The 19,497-nt window shown below is 36.1% G+C and overlaps 1 protein-coding gene across 12 annotated transcripts in view; it reads left to right on the forward strand.

Moving 5' to 3' along the window:
- TRDN (triadin) overlaps positions 1-19,497 on the forward strand; it is a 232,482-nt gene that overhangs the window by 147,511 nt on the left and 65,474 nt on the right. For 6 of the 12 annotated variants that reach the window (XM_054514398.1, XM_054514393.1, XM_054514401.1 and 3 more), the window contains 9 exons: positions 1,956-1,988; positions 2,094-2,126; positions 3,352-3,378; positions 8,935-8,982; positions 11,519-11,542; positions 13,258-13,308; positions 13,809-13,859; positions 15,327-15,395; positions 18,874-18,924. In XM_054514398.1, the coding sequence (XP_054370373.1) occupies positions 1,956-1,988; positions 2,094-2,126; positions 3,352-3,378; positions 8,935-8,982; positions 11,519-11,542; positions 13,258-13,308; positions 13,809-13,859; positions 15,327-15,395; positions 18,874-18,924 (387 nt within the window). The remainder of the gene's footprint in view (positions 1-1,955; positions 1,989-2,093; positions 2,127-3,351; positions 3,379-8,934; positions 8,983-11,518; positions 11,543-13,257; positions 13,309-13,808; positions 13,860-15,326; positions 15,396-18,873; positions 18,925-19,497) is intronic. The other 6 variants (XM_054514397.1, XM_054514394.1, XM_054514395.1 and 3 more) reach the window with 6 other exon arrangements.

Raw genomic sequence — 19,497 nt, forward strand, 5'->3', positions numbered from 1 at the left:
ATTTCCATCACTTTTTCATATTTCAGGGAAAATCACAGCCATGACTCTTTTTTTTTTTTTGGTGACACAAATCTGCTCCATCATCATTTCTACCAAAAATTTCTTTTCTCATATAAAATATCTTCAAAGAGCCTACAATATTTTTAACATTTGTTATGTAATCAATACACTAAACTGTTCTTTACATAACTATATTAAGACTCGTTCATGATTTCAGTCAATTAATCTTGTTGCTTTGAAATGTTGTTTGATATAAGCTTTTATTGGGGTGGGAATATGGAGTAATTTTGTTTAAAACATATTTTGTTTAAAACAACAATTGTGGAGTCTTTCATGTTTAAGATCAATCTGGCCTTTCAAATATTAATTATTTTCATAGCTCTGCAGGAAATATGTCTTTTATTTACTCACTCTGCAGTCAGTGTAAGCATTGATTACAAATTAATATTTAATGGAAATATTATTCATATTAATGTTGTTGAAAAGTATATTTAATTTTATGTTGGCAGGTCTTGTTTCTTTTTTCTTATTCAATTGAATGATAGGTCACATCTGTAAGGCTTTTAGTTAGGGTGCAACATTCAGAACCACTTTGAACATGGAACTTTATATCTTGATTCTAGAGTAGAAACTGTTTAAACATTAGTGTTGCTCAACTCTATATCACAGCTTTAATACAAATACAACCTATAAAAATCCTGGAGAAAATACAGTCATTGGATATTGGTAAGCGATGAGCTTGTATTTAAAAGTGTTCACTATGAGTCCTGTGTGCAGTTTTGAGCACCTCAATATAAGGATATAAAGTTATTAGGGAGCATCCAGAGGACTGTGAAGATACTTAAGTGTCTAGTGGAGAAGTCATATGAGGAGTGGATGAAATTACTTGGTTTGTACAGCTGGGACTGGGGGTAGACCTCATTGCTGTCTGCAGCTTCCTCCTGAGGGGAAACAGAGCAGCAGACACTGATCTCTTCTTTGTGCTGACCAGTGACAGGACCTCAGGGCATGGCCTGAAGCTGAATGAGGAGAGGTTTAGGTTGGATATCAGGAAAAGGTTTTTCACCCAGAGGGTGGCTGGGCACTGGAACAGGCTCCCCAGGGAAGTGGTCACAGCACCAAGCCTGACAGAGTTCAAGAAGCATCTGAACAATGCTCTCGGTCACATGGTGTGACTGTTGGGCTTATTCTGTGGAGGGCCAGGAGCTGGACACAATGATCCTTGTGAACCATAGAATCATGGAATATCCTGAGTTAGAACTCAATAATATCCCTTCCAGCTCAGGATAGTCTATGATTTGATGATTCTGGGATCTATCTTGTGATCAGTCAGCTCAGATAGTCTTGAATTTAGGAAATGTTCCTGTGTGGATCCAAACTTGCACAGCCTTTCCACACGCTGTTTAAAAGCATCTGCAGACAGAAAAATCTTAACTATTTTTTTTGCTACTGTGAATGTCAGCGCTGGCTGGTAGATGTTGTTCAGTCAGTATCTGTGGCAGGCTGCCCTGTTCCTTCTGTGAGGGGGAGTTAAAGCACATTCTTGCAGCATGGAAAGAGATATGACAGAAACTACCATTAAAATGTAGTTGTCCCCAAGCACATATAGTTGGGTTGCAGAGATCCATTTAAACTACCCTGGAGTAAAACTGCAGATGTTTTTACCTACACCATTTTTATGGTTTCCTTTTAGCACCATATAAAAGATGTATCTTTTGCTCTCCCTTATTAACAGCTAATCTGACCCTGTTTATCCAGTGTGAAAAACCACTGAACAGATGGATTACAAACATAAAGGACATACTGGATAGCAGGGAAGGACTCACTGAACTGAGAGTCCATAAGAATGTGCACATCCAATGGCCAATAGTAACAAGAAAAAATCATTGTCTGAGGCAATCAAACAAAGCATTACAAGAAGAGAAATGTACATTTTACTTTTTTTTCTTTTCCAGAACCACATAAAAAAGAAAAAATAATGGAATCTGGTGAATATTCTCTCATTTTTATCTTACTTTTAAACAATTCTAATATTTTAAATTAATTCTTGTCAGAAGTTAATATTTGATACTTTTTAAAATTTGCTTTTACAGGCAAAACAACAAAGAAAGAAGCAAAAGTACATGGTAAGTCTTGTAAAAGACTGTAAGTTTTAGAGTCTCAATTATCTGGTTTGATTTTCAGTTGAGACAGGGTTACGTAGAGGGATAAAAAAAATAAAGCCATGAATATAATTTTGCTGGTTTACTTAAAGTTACTTAAGCAATTGAATGGATGTGGAGCAACCATTTGGTCTTCTGGAACTGAGATCTAATTAAATGTTGAGAAGAACAAGAGGGAAAGAATTCTTTATTTAATCTTTTAGAAGGTTTATCTTTTCAAAGAAAGTTACAGTAAATGGATAGAAAAACAAACACAAAATACAAGATTCAGAATGTGGATGGTAGGAAAAAAAAGTAGGCTGTTTAATTTTTCTTTATGTCAAGCACCCATGCACTTTATTGTTGCAGCAAGGTGCTCTTGTTCTCAAGTGGAACCCACTTCTCTAGTTTATCCAAATTTAGGAGAGCATAAAGATTTTCTCCTTTTACAGCCAAGCTTGATGACTCATTCATCAGATGACTCTATTTTCTTAGATACAAATTCCAAGCAAGAAATACCTACAGTAGAAAGTCAATTTGTAGGAAAATGAATGTCCTTTTCTATAACATAAAAACTTGTCACAGTGCTTCAGAATGAAGGTGTGAATAACTAAAAAAAAAAAAAAAGAGAAATGTGGTAGTTCAATTAATTTGCATTTAGGTAATGCAATTGTGAAGAATAGTAAAGAAACACAACTGAGAAAACTTATATAAAGAAGAGTTTCGAAACTGGATCCTCCTCTGTATCAATTCTAGAAGTTTCAATAAACTCAAAACAAAACAAAAACAAACAAACAAACAAAAAAAAGTGGAAAAATTCCTGGCTTCTGCAAATCACTGAAATTGTTAAAAAAACCATTTCTATTGCATACTTTTCAGCTATGTTTAATATATGCTCATTCTGGAGCCTATTTTACTCCTTGTCTCATCCTCACACTTTAAAATAGCAGAGCTATTGAAGCTCCATATATAACTTACCTATTGGCCTTGTTTTCCACTGCTTTTAATCTGCAGGTTAATTAGTCATCTGCCATGAGACTATCTAAACACATTTGTGTGTCAGTTTTTGTCTACATAAAAAATGAGCTGCTGTTTTGCAGCTATTTTGCATAGATAAGCAGCATATTGATAAAGGGAGGAGGTGTTAGGATCAATTTTAGCTCCTTTATTCATTTATGCAATTTGTTTCTGTGAATGTTTTATTTTACAGCAGCTGTGGAAACTCTGAAGCCAAAAGGTGAGTAATTTGATTGGTTTTGAAAATTGAAATGGAAGAATGCTGCTGTTAACTTGACTGTAAGGAAAAAAAACCTTCTTGTGAAAAAAACTTTTAACAGTATGATTTAATTGAAACAAACAGCCTTTTAAATTATAATGGTGTCTTCATTGCAGCATCTCAAAGCAGGCATCTTTTTCTCAAATTTTTCATGGATTAACTTTAGTTCTCCAACAATCTGAAATTCAGTTTCTAACCCTAACTCAAGCCTTTTGTGACAGGCAGAAAGGAGAAGTAACCAATCTTCTACAGAGACATGACACAAAGTAATATTTCTCTTTTTGCCATTCTAACTGCAGGACAAACCCAGTGACTGAACAGTTGTTTTCTTTAAGGAGTCTAGGGAGTTTTGCAGGGAGGTTTGGTGTAACAGGTTTTGCCTGCTTTTTTTTTACTTGAACTGTCGATGGCAGAAGGTAGGAGGTGTGAAAGCATCAATGCTTGCTCCAAAGGTTCCTCCTTTCCACAAGGCACAGGGAACTGGGACTGGTGAGAAACATCAAGGATGTAAGATCAAGCTGAGCAAATATAGCAAATATTTAATTGTTTTATATCAGTGTCTGGTTTTTACATATGTACAGTGTAAGTTACTAGCTCCAAATTGCCCTCAAGAACATTAAAGATCTCAGTTGTAACTTGAACAAAAACAGAAAGTGGAATGTCAGGTTGCAAGCTGCCCTTCACTCTTAGTCCATGTTTATTCATGTCAATGACCACCATACTTTTTAAGCATTCTCTTTCAGACAAATGAGGGGAAAGAAAAGTTTTAGGAAGTTCAGTTAATTAAGGATAAGTAGAAACTGTGGGTTTCCATTATATAATATAGGAATAATTCTGTTATTTCTGTTGTCAAAAGAACAGTATCACAACTGAAAGTGTTGGCCTCAGCCATCTTAGTTTTACCATAGGATCAACCTAATACTGAGCCTGAAATTGTAATAATTGTTTTATTCTTCATTAAATAAAAATGAGCTGATTTTAGCTCTGGGGAAATTGTTGATTTCTTAAAAATTTCTTGTTAGCACGTCATCTAAATTTAACTTTATGTTGCTAATTTTGAAACTCAAACACAGCCTGTACTCCAGGAGGAAAATCTTATTTATATGAAAATATTACAGCTGTTTCTTTTGCCAATTAGTAAGAATCACAAAGGAATGCTGTTATTTTCTTCTATATTGTGATGCAGACAAATTCTGGTAGTGTTTAATTGTAATCATCAGTAGTGTTTAATCTTTCTTTAAGTCTGAAGAAAGTCATAGATATCAAATCCATAATTCTTTGCTCTACATTGTTGTTATTTATTTGTTTTTTTCTCATTTTTCTGCTGCTAGTCCTTAGAGACTTAGCAGCTCTCTGGACACAATGTAATTTTCAATATTCAGTAGGTGTTGGCAAATGTAAATTTTTTTAAGCATATTTATGGAAAGCAAACAATTCTGTTCTGAAAAAAAGCAAGGCTTTTGATGAAATTCTCTTCTTTGGTAATTAAAGAAAATTAATCTGCTGGCATAGAAGGAGGTCTGGGCCATTCCCACCAGCTTGTACTTTTTATGAACTATCAAACTCACATGGAGCTTTCTTGCATTTTTTCTCAAGCTACTACAGCATGAATTTTCTTCATTTCTCCATATAACAGAACAGTTCCTAAACCATAACATACACTTCTTAGGTTAATGATTTCTTGATTTTTGTGATGCCACAATGAGGAGCCTCTGGCCTCGGGGTTCAGTGAGTGAAATGTTTTTTGTTTCCAGTGGGAATGATTTCTTTCAGTCTTCCATCACACTGAGCAAATATCTCAAAATAGCTTTAAAATCAGTGACATTTTAGAATGCATATTTTTGATGTGGATGCTAGTTATGCAACCTGTCTCTTTTGGGATAAAAATATTCTGACAAATTTGATTATAGCCTACAACTATTGAGACTGCACAAATATTTGACTGATGAATTGCTCTCCTGGCCATTCTCAGCATAAAACAATATCTGCTGAATTGTCTCTCATTTGTTTCCTAAGAGATTATGATGGAATCAGAGAAACAATTACAAAGTAAATTGCCCATTTGATCTATATTATGCCAAATTGTCAAGAATTTTGCTGAAAAAAGACAAAATATATGTGGGAGTATTACTCCATTTATTTAATCTATTCTTTGAAACAATATTTTACTGAAAATATAGATCCCTGATGAATTCCTGATTTTACCTTAATTTTATTTTGTATTGTTTCATGCAGGAGTTTTTTTTTTTGGGGTTTGGTTTGGGATAGGGGGGTTTTATTTCATTGTTTTTTTTAATGCCTGCCATTCTACAGAGAAAAGTATAATACATTACAACAATCATATTACCTAGGTCATATGGCTAAAAGATCAGCTTTTCAAACTGGGAATAGTTGGAACAGAATCATTTTTCACAAGGAGATAGTCCTTCAGGCTGCCATTCAGAAGTGACAAGAACTTTAAAAATGCCCAGTGGAAGGGATGACATCTTGACCTACTCAGAAAAATTGTCTCTGTTCTGAGAGAAACAGAGATAACCAGGCCTTCTGAATCTTTTTCCAAACACTGACTCTACATGGATGGGCCTCCTGTATATGGAGACTTTCAAAGTGACAGCTCTTACCTTCATGGTAAAAGACCTCTCAGCATCACCAAAGTAGCTCATGCTTCTCTTCTGAAAAAGCAAAGGGAATAACAGAATGTCTTGTTTGTCCTCCCAGATAGTGCTCTGCCATGTCTATATGATGTTAGTTGGCAGTTCCCAAAAGTTACTGAAGCTCTGTTCTGTCTCAGCAAGTTCTTTACAAGCACTCACTCCCTCATGGAAGTGGTGTTGCATTACTGAATGCATTGCTAATAAATCTATATAACTGGTTGTTAGAGCAGCCTCAATGTTTCTCAAGGATGTATGGTTCCTTCATGATAACCACACTCATAGTCTACCACCACTACATACATTTGATGACTAAACACCTGATTTTCTCAGAAAGCTGTATTGCTCTTCTAACCTGCAGTTCAATATCCAGAAAAAATACTTTTATTCCATTAAAATGGAATAGAAGTATTTATGTGATATGAGCAGGTGAAAAATTTTACAGAAATTTCACAACCCAAAACTGCTTTCATTTCAGCTAAAAAGGATAAAAATGCTTTGAAGAAAACAATAGTTCTCAATATCTCAATTAACTCTCATAAGAGCTGCTTCTGCAGTTTCAATGCTAAAAATATATTTTGAAATGAGTATGGGATAGGTTTCTGGTGGCTCTTTTCATATGTTTCTTTCCATATTCAAATAGGCTTATTCTTCAAGATATTGACCACTTCAGTAAGCATTTTAGAAGCACCATAATCTTGATTTGCTCAGTGGCAGGCTTCACTGCTCAGATTCATCTTGGCTTGTCAGAGTCAAGCTCATGGTTAGTATAAGTAGTACAGCTGATCTAGGCCCAGGTAATATGGATGATAATAGCAGAGGTCTACAATAAATATTAAGGGTGTTTGGTTCTTGTTGGCTTTCTCTTTGTCCATGAACACCAATTAAAAATTAGGTACTTGGATAGAAATGGAATACTCCTTTTTTTTCTTTGAGGATTGAGTCAGACATATTTTCAATCTAGATTTTATTTTCAGGGAAATTGAAGATTATCTTCAATAAAATGAGTTCCCTGAGGTAACTGAGGTGCAGAAGTGCAATTTTGCACTGTTTACATGGAGCTTGCTCACAAACACCTGCTCATATCACAAGGGAGTAATTGATGCCTGTGAATGGGTTCATCCCTCTCAAGATGAAACAGCTCATCTATCGATACCTGACTTTTCACTGAATCTCAGGTTCAGGGAATCTGAGATCAGAAGATCATTCCTTTGGCCACCAGCCCACCACCAGACATTGCAGACAGGCTGTAGCTTATTAACTGAGCTGATCTGCTTGAGCCATCATGCCCAGCAGCTCCCGAATGTTCTTGAAAGGATGTCCTGGTGGCTCCCCTGGGGCCAGACTTGCAGTCCAGGCAGCAGGGAAGCAGTGAGCACACATGGAGGAACTTCATAGGTCCTTTGAATTCCCTGACTTTCCCAGCATAAATAGTGATAACAGAACATGACCCTCAGAATTTCCTTTGTTTCTAAAGGGCAGACTCTTAATTTTCAACTGTGATTGGTTCTAATAAAATGACAGGGTGAAATAACAAACTGAGAGGTTGCTATATGTGCTAATGACCCTGAAGCTGCAGACATTTTCTGTACTCATCATATGTAACTTAATTTTCCCTGTCCACTTTACATCCTGCCACATACGCTGATTTTTTGTTCTTTACTGTACTTTCAAACAATGACAGTGAAGCTTATTTTCTTAATAATAATGACAGTGAAGCTTATTTTCTTAATGCCACATTTTTTGTCTCAAACACTGTAAGATGATAGCTTTTTAAATTAAAGCAAGGATTTTATTTAGCATAATAGTTATAAATTATGCTACATAAGCACGGTTTCACAGAAGTGAAGTGTTGGAAGTGCCATTTACAGCAAAACATGTATATTTATGGATTTACAATCTTTAACCCCAAATAATTCAATGAAATGAGAAATATATAGGTTGTCCTAGAGATATAATCTTGTACATGACCAAACCTGAAGTGTAAATTGTGAGAAACTATAAAAGATACCCATATTTCCATGAACAAAGTCTAATGGTACCTCTTCTTGCATCACCTCTTCTTAGATAGTTTCATCCCTAATATCCATTGCCTCCCAAGATGTGTAAACGGATTTACAAACTGTGCTTGCCAAGCTTGTGAATAAGCAATTGGATATGTTCAAGCATCATGACCTGGGCTGTTACAGCTGCTTCCCATGGTGTCAATAAAGGTTTAGCAGCCCTGCTGCACAAGCGGTCTGGTTCAGACTTCTTGTTTGGCCACAGAAATCTCAGTATTCAGAAGGATCAAGTTAGATGCTATAACATACAGTCCATCTGTGGCCTGCCAGTGAGACTAGCCTCATGCTTAAAACCGAGAATATGTGGCAATGTTTTGCTGTGTCAAGGGTGCAGAGTGCAGGTTTCTGGTGGTGCAAACAGAAAATCATGCTTGCTTGGGGATGGGTGGGCAAGGTAAAGATCTGCTTGCTTTGCTCTCTTCTCCATTACAAAATATGTGCTGCAGTTTAGCCCCCGTTTCACCTGACATCATAGAATCATGTCATGGTTTGGGTTGGAAGGAACCTTAAAGACTATCTAGTTCCAAGCCCCTGCATTGGGCAGCCACACCATCTGCTTGATCAGACCTACTATTTATTTTAATAAGAGATAAATATTTAAGAAGATAAAAAAAGAAATCACTCTTCTTTCAGACAGATAAAAATATCCGTTATGTATTCATATCTTTGGGGGGAATCTCATGATTGGAAATCTTTGAAATCTTTTAACTCAAAATTATGAGTAAGCATTTAAGAAGAGCTTTGTCTGATGCAGCAATACCTCCGATTAGAAATCTTACTTAAACCATATCTTTTATTTGAAGCAGGCCTTGAGAAAAAAGAAGGAAAAGCAATGAAGGCAGCAGTGCAAGGTAAAAAGAAAACAAAACGTGATGGCATTATCTCTCTTAAAACACAATGGCACAGAAACAACAACCTCAGATTCAGAGAGCTGCATGACAGCAACCTTTAAATCCATTGGTTCACCAGTATTTTTTCTGCTGCATTTGTCATAGTAACAGGGAATTTCCATTATAAAACTGGCTTTGTAGATGGCTTCCTACTTCAGATGAAATGTTCTGGGACTTAGTGTCCCACTGATCTTGCAAGAGTTTTCCTGCCCCTGTAGCCTGGACAGGGATCAGCCTTTGCTACTCAGTCTGAGAGAATAACTTCCAATGAAGTAAAAGGGCTCTCTGAAGTCAGCTGAGCTACCCTTCTTGTTCTAGATGAAACATCACCCCCATGAAGAACCACTGCAGAGAATCTCAAAAACTTTTGAGACCAGACCTTGTAGAAATTTTCACAAAAATCTTAGGATTGGTATGGATAAGGCATGAGTGAGAATGTCTGAGTGGGAACAGCAGAAGAAAGGCTGCAAGAACCAGGTGTGCATGGCATATAGTTCAGAGGGACACGTCTATATCCAGTGTCCCAAGCCAACGACAGCAGGAATACCAAGGAATGGTCTACACCAAGGCCAAAACAAAACTCAAGCCACTGAGTGAATGCAAAAAGAGAAGGATTGATGCCTTAAACCATCTAAAGATGTGTCCTTTCCTATTATATAAATTTCTACTATTTATTATTGTTATTATTATTATTAACTTAAGCATTATATTCTGCATACTTGCTTCTTGTACACTTGTTAAACGCAATCCATTCTTTTTTAGGTTAGTATGGTAAGAAGCAAAGTAATAAAAAGGGTATCTAAATACCCAAAGCTTATCAGCTCAGGCTTCCTTTATGTGATTGAGATGATTTTTATATTTATTCATGCTCAAATTGGCAGCTAGAGCCCTGATGATGAATTTGCCAGTAACCCTTAATATAAGGTGTACGACATGTTTACTGGTGTAGCTTTAGTCAGTCAAGCTATTATCCCTTCCTTTTCTTCAGTTTCTCAGCTTCAGCTTTACTTAGAATTACTCAAGCCAGCACAGACACCCTGCAGCAGCTGTCAGCTGCTTGGTAGTTGTCATGGAAAATGTTATAATTAGGTGGGCCTTGGCCTAGATTTCAGGCATTGTTAGGCTGGGTATCTTCACATTATTTTCCATTGCCACACAAGCGCTTCTCCAGACATCTACACTGCTTCCCCTCTTTTTGTCTCTCATGCAAAGAGAGTTGCTGTAAGATTTATCCTTTCTACAATGTACCACCACTAGCTGGGATTTTTCCTGCCAAACATTTTAACTGTGCCATAAAGAGCACAGACTGAAGAGTACAGCTATTTTTTCATGTTTGGCATGGAGCAGGGTTTTCTAAACCCCGGGTTGTGATACCCAAGGAACTCAAAAGGGGGACACACTGTTTTCCATGACAGCAGTCAGCAGCAGCAGCAGCAGCAGCAGCACTGTCTCCCCATGCCAGCACTATCTAGTGTCTCCAAGTCAAAGGAATAAGAGCAACATGTAATGTCTGTCACAACTATTTCTGCAGCTACTTCCTAGTGCTGGCAGCAGCTCAGTTCCTCTGATGCACAAACACTTTTACACAGCAATTCCCTCTGCTTCTCATTTCTGCACCTTATATGTATGGAGCTGCTGCCAACCCATTGATCACCAAAAGACAAACAAGTCCAAAAAAAAAAACACCTTCTGAATGCTTTTTTAATATTACCATGTACTTCTATGATTCGAAGTATTTGCATCAGAACACTCTTCAGAAAGTAGAGGGATTCCGTCCTGGTCAAAACTGGGACTTGCAATCTAAAAAAAACAGTATAAGAAGACTTGCAGGAAAATCTGGAGTGCTGTAGGCTGGATGTGCTTAGCAGTCAGGATATAATTTCATTGTTTCAAACAAAGGTTTTAGTGATTATTGCAGCTTTGATCTCAAACTCCCACATCTGGAAATGGGTTGAAAGGTTGTAGCAACATCTCACTTCAATGGTCTTTTATTAGTTGTAAAGCCAAACTACAGGTAATATTTTTAACTGTTAGAAGATGAGCAAGAAGACACTTTAATTCTTTGACCTATTTGTTTGAAAAATGTCATGAGCAAATATCAGATGGTTTCCAGCAAGTTAATGCCTGTTACTGAGAATTAATATTTAAAAGAGATGATAAAAAGGTTGTTGTTTTTTTTTTTTTTTCTTTCTGGTGGTATCCAATAGTACTAAGAAAGGAGACTTGCCATCAATTAAAAAAGATCATATCAGACTAGGGGATTTCATATTCTTTGTGCATGTATGAAAGGAAATAAGTGGGAACCATGAACTTTTTTCACATACTCTGTCAAGAAACAGTGGAGGTTCAAGATATATTAAAGCACTTAGGGTCAACATGCATTTAAATACATTTTCATTAGTTGATTATATTTTAAAAAATTTCCCTTTTGAACATGTATTCTAACATTTCCTTCTTCTTTTCTGTTTTCACTTTCCTTTCCCCTCTCTTTCTCCAGATAAAGCAAAGATGAAACAAGGAAGTAAGCTACAGTTTTACTTATGAAAGTAACATCTTCCATAAGAGTTTGGGTAACTGCTCTTAATAATGGAACAACAGCTTTAATTTCTTACTAATGGGCTTCTGAAAGTAAAGACTTTATGTCATGCTTTAAATTAGTTATTTTGGCTGGAGCTCTGTCTTCAGCTGTCTTCTTTTGTTTGTAGACACTATTGCACTGAATATGAAACCTCATGGAAATTTTTCATTATGCACAAGCACAGAAGAAAATGTTCTTCAGTCTTTCCACTGAATTTTATTTCTCTTCACAGAGTCTTCTGTGATTAACTTAATATTTAAAAATTGGAATTATTTTTTTATTACGACTATGAATATGTCTGAGTATGTCCACCAAATATGCCTACAGATATCTGCAGTAAATTGTGTATTTTTTCATTCTGAAAATAAGGGACTGAATAATAAATTGGTGAGCACAAAACATGAAGGTCAAAGCAGGAGAGCAGGAGTAGTTTCTGAAGCAGTCAGTCTGAGGTGTAATGAGGAATAGAAGAGACAGCTTTATTTCACTAAAATTGCATTTTTGACCTTGTTCAACAGATTTCTTTCCCAAGTCTTCTCTTTTAAAAATTACATTGTATGGAAGTATCTAGTATTGCCTTTTTAGAAACACAATGTAAAAGGAGAAAAATAATGAAAAATTTATCTCTTGACATCAGTCCCAATGGAAGAGGTCTTTCAATGTCAACAGCAAATTAGGTTTTTCCACTTGATGGCTATTTCTACCATAAATAAAACTTGTTATTTATGTATTCCTTCAATTCAGATTCCCCAGCACCTCAGTTCGTCTTAGTCAGAGACAAATACTAAGCCATGAACAAGAAGCTTTATTGATATCATGATAAATTGCTATTTAGACTGCTACACAGTCTATGCTTTTATAATAAAAGAGACAATTTGTGAACTGTGTGTCATTAAGGCAGTAAACAATTTCCACTAAAACTACCTACTGTAGCTTATACAATTTTCATATCTATCTACTAAACACAACCTCCATCTCCTAAACACAAACTCCTCCTCATCAAGAGTCTTGACTTTTTATCCTATGTGTAGAAAACAAGAGGGTCTTCTAACAATTTTGTTTAATATATCCTGGCACTGAATTGCTGCTGAGTGTTTCAATAGAAGGAATTTTTGCTTCATATGTGATGGAGAACCTAGTATTTTTAGTTTTCCCAGAAACCACCTATCAGAATTTCTCAGATGACATATAAAACAGTTTAACCAGCAGTTACATTACTTGAAATGCAGGAAGCCAAAATCCAAGTCTCTGATCTTTTTATAAGAAGAAGACCCTTGGCCTTGCTCAGCAAGAATGGGCAATCTCAGCTCCAATGAGACAAATTTGGCAAATCATCAGTTTTGACCTTTCTGGTTAAGAGCACTGAAAAACTGTTGTTGTCTCATACTGAGCTGAAGTCTTCAAATTTTATAATTAATTCTACAATAGTTAATCAACAAAACATATTTTGTGTATTTTGTGGACTGAACTTTCTGAATGATACCTGGTGAATTTTGTACAAATCTTCCAATAACTCAATTTTAACCATGTCTTCCAATATATAGTTTTAGTCTCTTGCACGATCTATATGCCTCATTCTCTCCTCTGGTGAAATCTCATTGCTCAGTCAGTTGTGGTTTCTGACTGTGACTTTATTGGTGTGACTAATTCTTTTGCAGATCCTGGGAAAGATAAAGAATTGAAATCTCCAGCTGCCACAAAAAATAAAGGTAACATGGCAAGACGAATTTGTATATAACTAAGACCTATGTGCATCAAAAAAAAGGAAGCTTGGAATGCATTGCCATATTGGTTTTTAAAGTATGGTTTAGTTAGGAATTTATAACCAATATACTATTTCAGTAAATTTACTGTGAAACTTAATTGGCATTACCTGAATTAGGAGTGCAAAGAGTACACTGTTTACACTAGTTAGGAAAATTTAGTAGGCTAAACCCAGAATTTAGGAACACTTGTTAACAGGTATTATGAGCTGCAAAGTGAAATAAGTTTTGAGTGATCTTTGTTCTTTCTTCAAATTTAAGAAAATTTGTGTTTTCACTTTGTGAGCATGCTAAAACTGATGAACATTAATTTTGTGCTACACATTTAATTGGTATCTTGTGTCAGTTAGAAACCACTGATTATTCAATCAATCATTATCCTAGCTGCATTTAACCATTAACCATTTAACACTCTAGCTTGAAAATCAATAAATTATTTTTTACAGAACATGCTAAAGTAAAGGAAGGGAAGAATCCTACATCTTTAAAAGAGAAAGGTAAGAATATATAATAAAATACAGGCCTTGCTAAAACTACACAAAATAGAATGAAGATGCTAATGTTTTAAAAAATCATTAGCAGTCTTTCTCATTATAAATCTTAACCAATCATAATTTAATTAGTTAAAATATTCTACAGGATCTATGGCATTAAAAAGGTGGAGGGAATATAAATAGAATATATAGAGACAATTAAAATTCAGAGTTCTCAAAATTAATTAAATCAACATCATTAATCACTCTGTGTAATAGTTAAGTACTTTGTAAAGAAGGTCTGAACAATGCTACGTCTTTAATAGGGGCCAGTTAAGAAATTCTGAACTGAATAATTTCACAAATGTGTGAACAAAATAGGAAGAAAGTAAGGTTTTTGAGCACATGAGTGGGAAACATGCTTTCCATACTCTGTAAAAGTTATAGCTAAAACCCCAGAGCTTCATCCAGTCAACCATCTGCAACATGAGAGCTGGTCTGAATCTTTTTTGTATTCCTTATCCCTTTTTTTGGCAATTTGATCAGAGTAGATGGTTACTGCAGTTAAGTTTCCTTTCATCAATTGTTTTATTTGGTGCTTTTTACACTTATTTCTTCCCTCCTTTCTAGAAATAACTTTATTTGGAAGAAGTTACTTATGGATAAGTCTTATTTGACATCTTCAGAATAAAAAGATCTACCACATATATAGTCAAATTATTATTTATTCTAAGTTATAGTCTATAACTATCATAAGCCTGTAGCTATATATAGATAGATATGGTCTGCAATATATAGACTAGTCTGTAACTATTTCAAGTTATAGTCATTCCATGTGATTTCAAAGAAAAACTGAAGTAGATCAATTCAAGCAGTACTGAAAGATGACAAAGACATATACAGCAAAGGAGGAATAATTTATTGCTAGGTATATTTTCAAAATCCTAGAATCTATGTTCATTCAATTACTTCTTTGTTCAAAAATTTGAATTAAATTATGGCAATCCGCAAATTCTCTTGGTGCATATATTGTTAATCAGTGTGTGTTCCACTCCTAATGTACACCTGTCCCATTTACACTACCTTAGTTATCTGCACCAGAGCTGTATATCCAAACTCTATGGGGTCCTATGGCCCTCTCCAAACGCTGCCTATAATCTGTGTCTGCCTGATGGTGCTGTCCTGGAAAATTGAAAGAAGCACTAGAGTGACAACTCTTCCCCCTCTATCCCTGCATGGAGCATCTGTATTCAGCCTGCTGCTCCTTTCAAAGCGTTACAGGGAGGCAGGGAGAGGAAAAAAAAAGAGAGAAGACACAAAACTTTTTTCTCTTTGATAAGAGTTTCTTTAGAGCAAATGGATAGTGGTTTGCCAGCACTAAAAGTTTCCATTGTGTGTCGTTTGTTGAGAGTGGCCACAGCACTACTTTCTGTCTCCTATGCTCCTGTTTAACTTATCAGCAACTTCAATTACTAAGTTATTAGTAATTAGTAATTACAGGTCCTTCTAACGTGACAAAGGAGGCAAGACTTTCTCCACCCAACCTTCAGAAAAGAGCAGGTAGGAATTTCTTTTAAATGTCAATACAGCTGAAAACTTGCTGCTGAATATACCTGCAAAGACATCACAGGCTCCTGACCCCCCTGCAGTAGCACTGACATCTAGCCCAGCTGAGCCTGTCCTTCAGATCCTGAGAGCTCTTGCTGATGCAGCCATCACTGTTTCCCATAATAGGCATCAAACTGGCAAAATTCTGTGCCTGTGCCTAAAAACAAGGATGCTGATTAGTGAGCTGTAGAGCTCAGTTGAAAATATATCAGCATCAACGACTATAGGGACAACTTATAAAGCTTCGGGGAGAAACTTCTAGAAACTTTGGTGCCTTTCTTAGTTGTGTATTTTCTTATTGCATTATGGATTACTCTACTGCATAAACATATATTTCACATTATTTGTCCCCCATTTCTGTCATCATATCTGCCCAAACTGTGGTTCATAAATTAATCAAAGCCTATTTGCATGCCATTCCTTCCCCTCTTCACCACCTCTTCAAGCCTCATGAGTGGGCCTCTAAATGTTATTGAGCAGGTCACTGGGGACTTCTTTTTACCCTTTGTGACTTGATGTTTTGCAATTCTTTTCTTAAAATGGATCTTTCTGGAAAATACAAATACATCAAAGGACACAGGAAAGTAAGGATTTTTAAGACTGCATATACTTCCTATATATGTATCTTGGGAGTTTGTTACTATTCATGTAAACAAAAACTTCTAGGTGAAGTCTTAAATACTTGTGGTGATTAATGTGTGTCTGGCACCTTATGCAATAAAAGAGCTATCATCACACCTCATTCCCTTTGAAGGATGGGCTAAGTTTGAATGAACAAGGATGATGTCCAGACTAAAAACCTTATCCTAAAGCAGGCTATATTTCATAAACTGAAGCACAGTGGTTTTATTTAAAGCAGAAAGAGGAAAATTAAATCCCTGAATTTGGAGCTGTTGCTGGGATACTCTATAGATCATAACCCTACAAAGTTACTTTATCTATTTTATGATGTGAATAAAATGTCTTCAGTCTTGAAGCCTAATTTTATTGAGAGTAGTTAAAGAGAACACTGGAATAATACATTTTCCACTTCTTAGTGATACAGGACATCTCAAGACTCTGAATTTATAACTAGCTTTTTAGCTCTTCCCTGCAGTGAAGAAGAGTAAAGAAGCCTATTTATACTCACGAATATAAAAGCTGATTTTCTGTTGACATAAGTGCATTCAAATGACTTGAGGCCAATGAAACTCTAAGTTATAAATTGCCACATGGTTTTTGGGTAGGTATCTTACCCAGCTAACCAGAGTAGAAGTTCATTCATCCAGAGGGTGTAACAGTGGCACTAAAAGTTTGTATTATTTCATATATAACTCTTCATTGAATTTTTCTAATATATTTTCATTGTGCTGAGTTATTGACAGCATCTATCCTGTATAGATAACATAAATTCATTCTTACCCTGTGTTCCATGATTTATTTTCCAAACAAATGTTCTTTTTTCTTCTTCTTTACTTTTTGACATGTTTTGGGATGTCTTTGAATATTTTCTTATGTCAGCTATGTGTGGATAAGAAACCTATTTATTTTCATACACAGATTGATAGGGGAAATAATTCAATAGTGCGTATTTCTTTCTTGCTATATATGTTATAGTATACTGTCATTAAAGAAACAAATGAGCTGATTTGTACCTGCTATGCAATACTTACACTTCCTTTAAAGCAAATGTAACATGAAATAATATCTTGCCTGTGGCATTTTTTTTTCTTAACTTGTAACATTTTTTTCCCTTAAAAATGGAGTTATATCGTGAACAGTAGCAGTTCACATTTCTGTCTATTTCCATTTATTTATCTGCCATTGTCATTTGCATGAGAATTATATCTTTATCCTGAGGATATCACACTGCTGCTGCTTCATCATTCTATACCATCTTCCTAACCTGACCCGGCTTCACCCCTAGAGTAGAATGTGGGAGGAAAGCATTATGGTGAAAGCTGGCTTTAAGCCGGCTTTATGTTTTTCCCCTTCTGAGACCAGCAGTAAAGTGGTCAGTTGGGAGCAGAAGTTTGAAAACTTCTGAACAGTCATCAGTGAGTTTAAATTTCTGTTTAAACTTCTGAAAATGCAAACCTGCTCCCTGGAAGAAGAGCAGAACTGGTGATCTCAGTATCCTTGGCTCCAAGGGTGGGGAACTTGGTACACCATATAACGTGTCCTGCACTGAGAATTACATCCAAAAGTTGTGAGAATCAAAAGTGCTGAACCTTCTTTAGGAGCTAAATATGATAGGAAATGTAAGGGAGATCTGCTACACTGATGACAAAAAACCAGCGTGGGCACGTGGCACAAAACCACAAGGCCAAGATTTGTGGCTGTGGCTGCAAGGGTGGCTGCTGATCACTGAGATCACCAGTGTGTCCAGAGTAAAATGGTCAAGTGGGGCAGCTGTTCCCTCAAGCCTTTTCATATATTCAATATAGAGGCTACTTCAAAGGGTTTCAGGATTCACACTGGAAGTTTTCTCTCAGTCCCCTGAAGAAGAATCCACCTGCTGCTGTGAAGATCAGGCTCCTAATTTCATAACCTATCCCTGTGCAGTGGTTTCTCCACCAGCTTCAGCCACCCTGGAAGTGGGTTTTTTTTCTATTACAACTCGCACTTAAATCCAGATGGATAAGTGGGATCACTTCCTGGTACCATGGTAGCCAGGAGGATGTTCAGAGTTAAAATTATTTTTTAAAGAATCTTCTTTTAGCTTTTTCTGTTTTGCTGAAGATTTAGTTTACTTTCATTTGGAATAAATGGCATGGGTTTTTTCTATATGCTTAGGTGCTATATCCTGTCAGATGGAATGCACTTGGGTCTATTTAGCATTCTGCAGGCTGTGATATTCTCTCACTCAAAGAGCATACATTCAAAAGCCTATCAAATTCTTTCTTCACTTTGGAAAAAACTATTTTCTCCTAATTTCCCTGATAAATACACTTAGGATGTCAAGCAACTGTTGCTTGAAAAAAAATATTTAAACTTTAGTTGTTTACACAACATAGTGTATGCTTTTCCTGTGCTTGCTGACCCTGAATGCATATTCCCTGAAGGACTGAGGTAAAGAAAAATTCTTCAGAGGGAGAAAGCAGAAACTGTCTTCATGAAGTTTTGGATAAGACCCAAAGAATTCCTAATCCTGTGTCATTGCTTGCTCTTATCCTCATCTTTCGAATTTGAATCTTTCGAATCTCTCTCTTCTATGTGGTCTCTAAGAACAGTCACCAAAAGCAATTTCTATTCTCGCTTTTGCTACTAACCTTATTGCACCTTAAAAATATGAGACAGTCTCTAGAGAGTATATAAAGAGAGATCAAGCTTGCATCTATTTATGCTCACAATTTTCGTCTTGGTTTCTCAATATTTCTTGACTTGTCTTTTAAATGTAGAAGGGTACTCCTGTCTTCTAAGTCTCAGAAACATAATTATCTTCCTACAGATTCCCTGAAGGTAAAAAATCTCAAGAATCCAGAGAGCATAAGAGAAAAAGGTAAGTGAAGAAGTTAAGAAATCCAGACCTGAATATCACAACAGTTATTTAGTCTAGAAAGAGCTCTTGAGTAGGTATATAGAAGTGTGGAAAACCAAACCCATCCTTGTTCCTGTTTAGATTATTTTAACCATGATATTGTTTTTAATAATATTTGTGCTGTACAGATCCCAGTAGAATCCCTAGAAATCATCTGGGCTTCTTTTAAATGCTAATATTTGAATTTATGTCTTGGGGGAAATACTAAAATTTGGTTTTATACCACTTTTGGATGTTGGTCTGTCAAAAATGAGTTGTTTAATTCCCACAGTGGCAATATTACTGAAGGGAACTAGACTGAATCTGGTCCATGTGGCTACAGCTCAGGAATGTGGGTGTCTGAGAATGAAACTGGCTGAGGCTACTAAACACATCCAGGTGTTTGAGGGTGACTGATAGGACAAATTTTTTTCTTAATTTGTTGGCACCATGGGCACATACATCTCTGTGTCTAATCCTTTCAGTTGCAAGACCACTGCTAACTGTTCACACAGGGGTCATGGGTTGCTTGGTAGCATCTATTTGGAGCAAACC

This window comes from Molothrus ater, chromosome 3, assembly GCF_012460135.2.
Source record: "Molothrus ater isolate BHLD 08-10-18 breed brown headed cowbird chromosome 3, BPBGC_Mater_1.1, whole genome shotgun sequence".
Classification (NCBI taxonomy): domain Eukaryota; kingdom Metazoa; phylum Chordata; class Aves; order Passeriformes; family Icteridae; genus Molothrus; species Molothrus ater.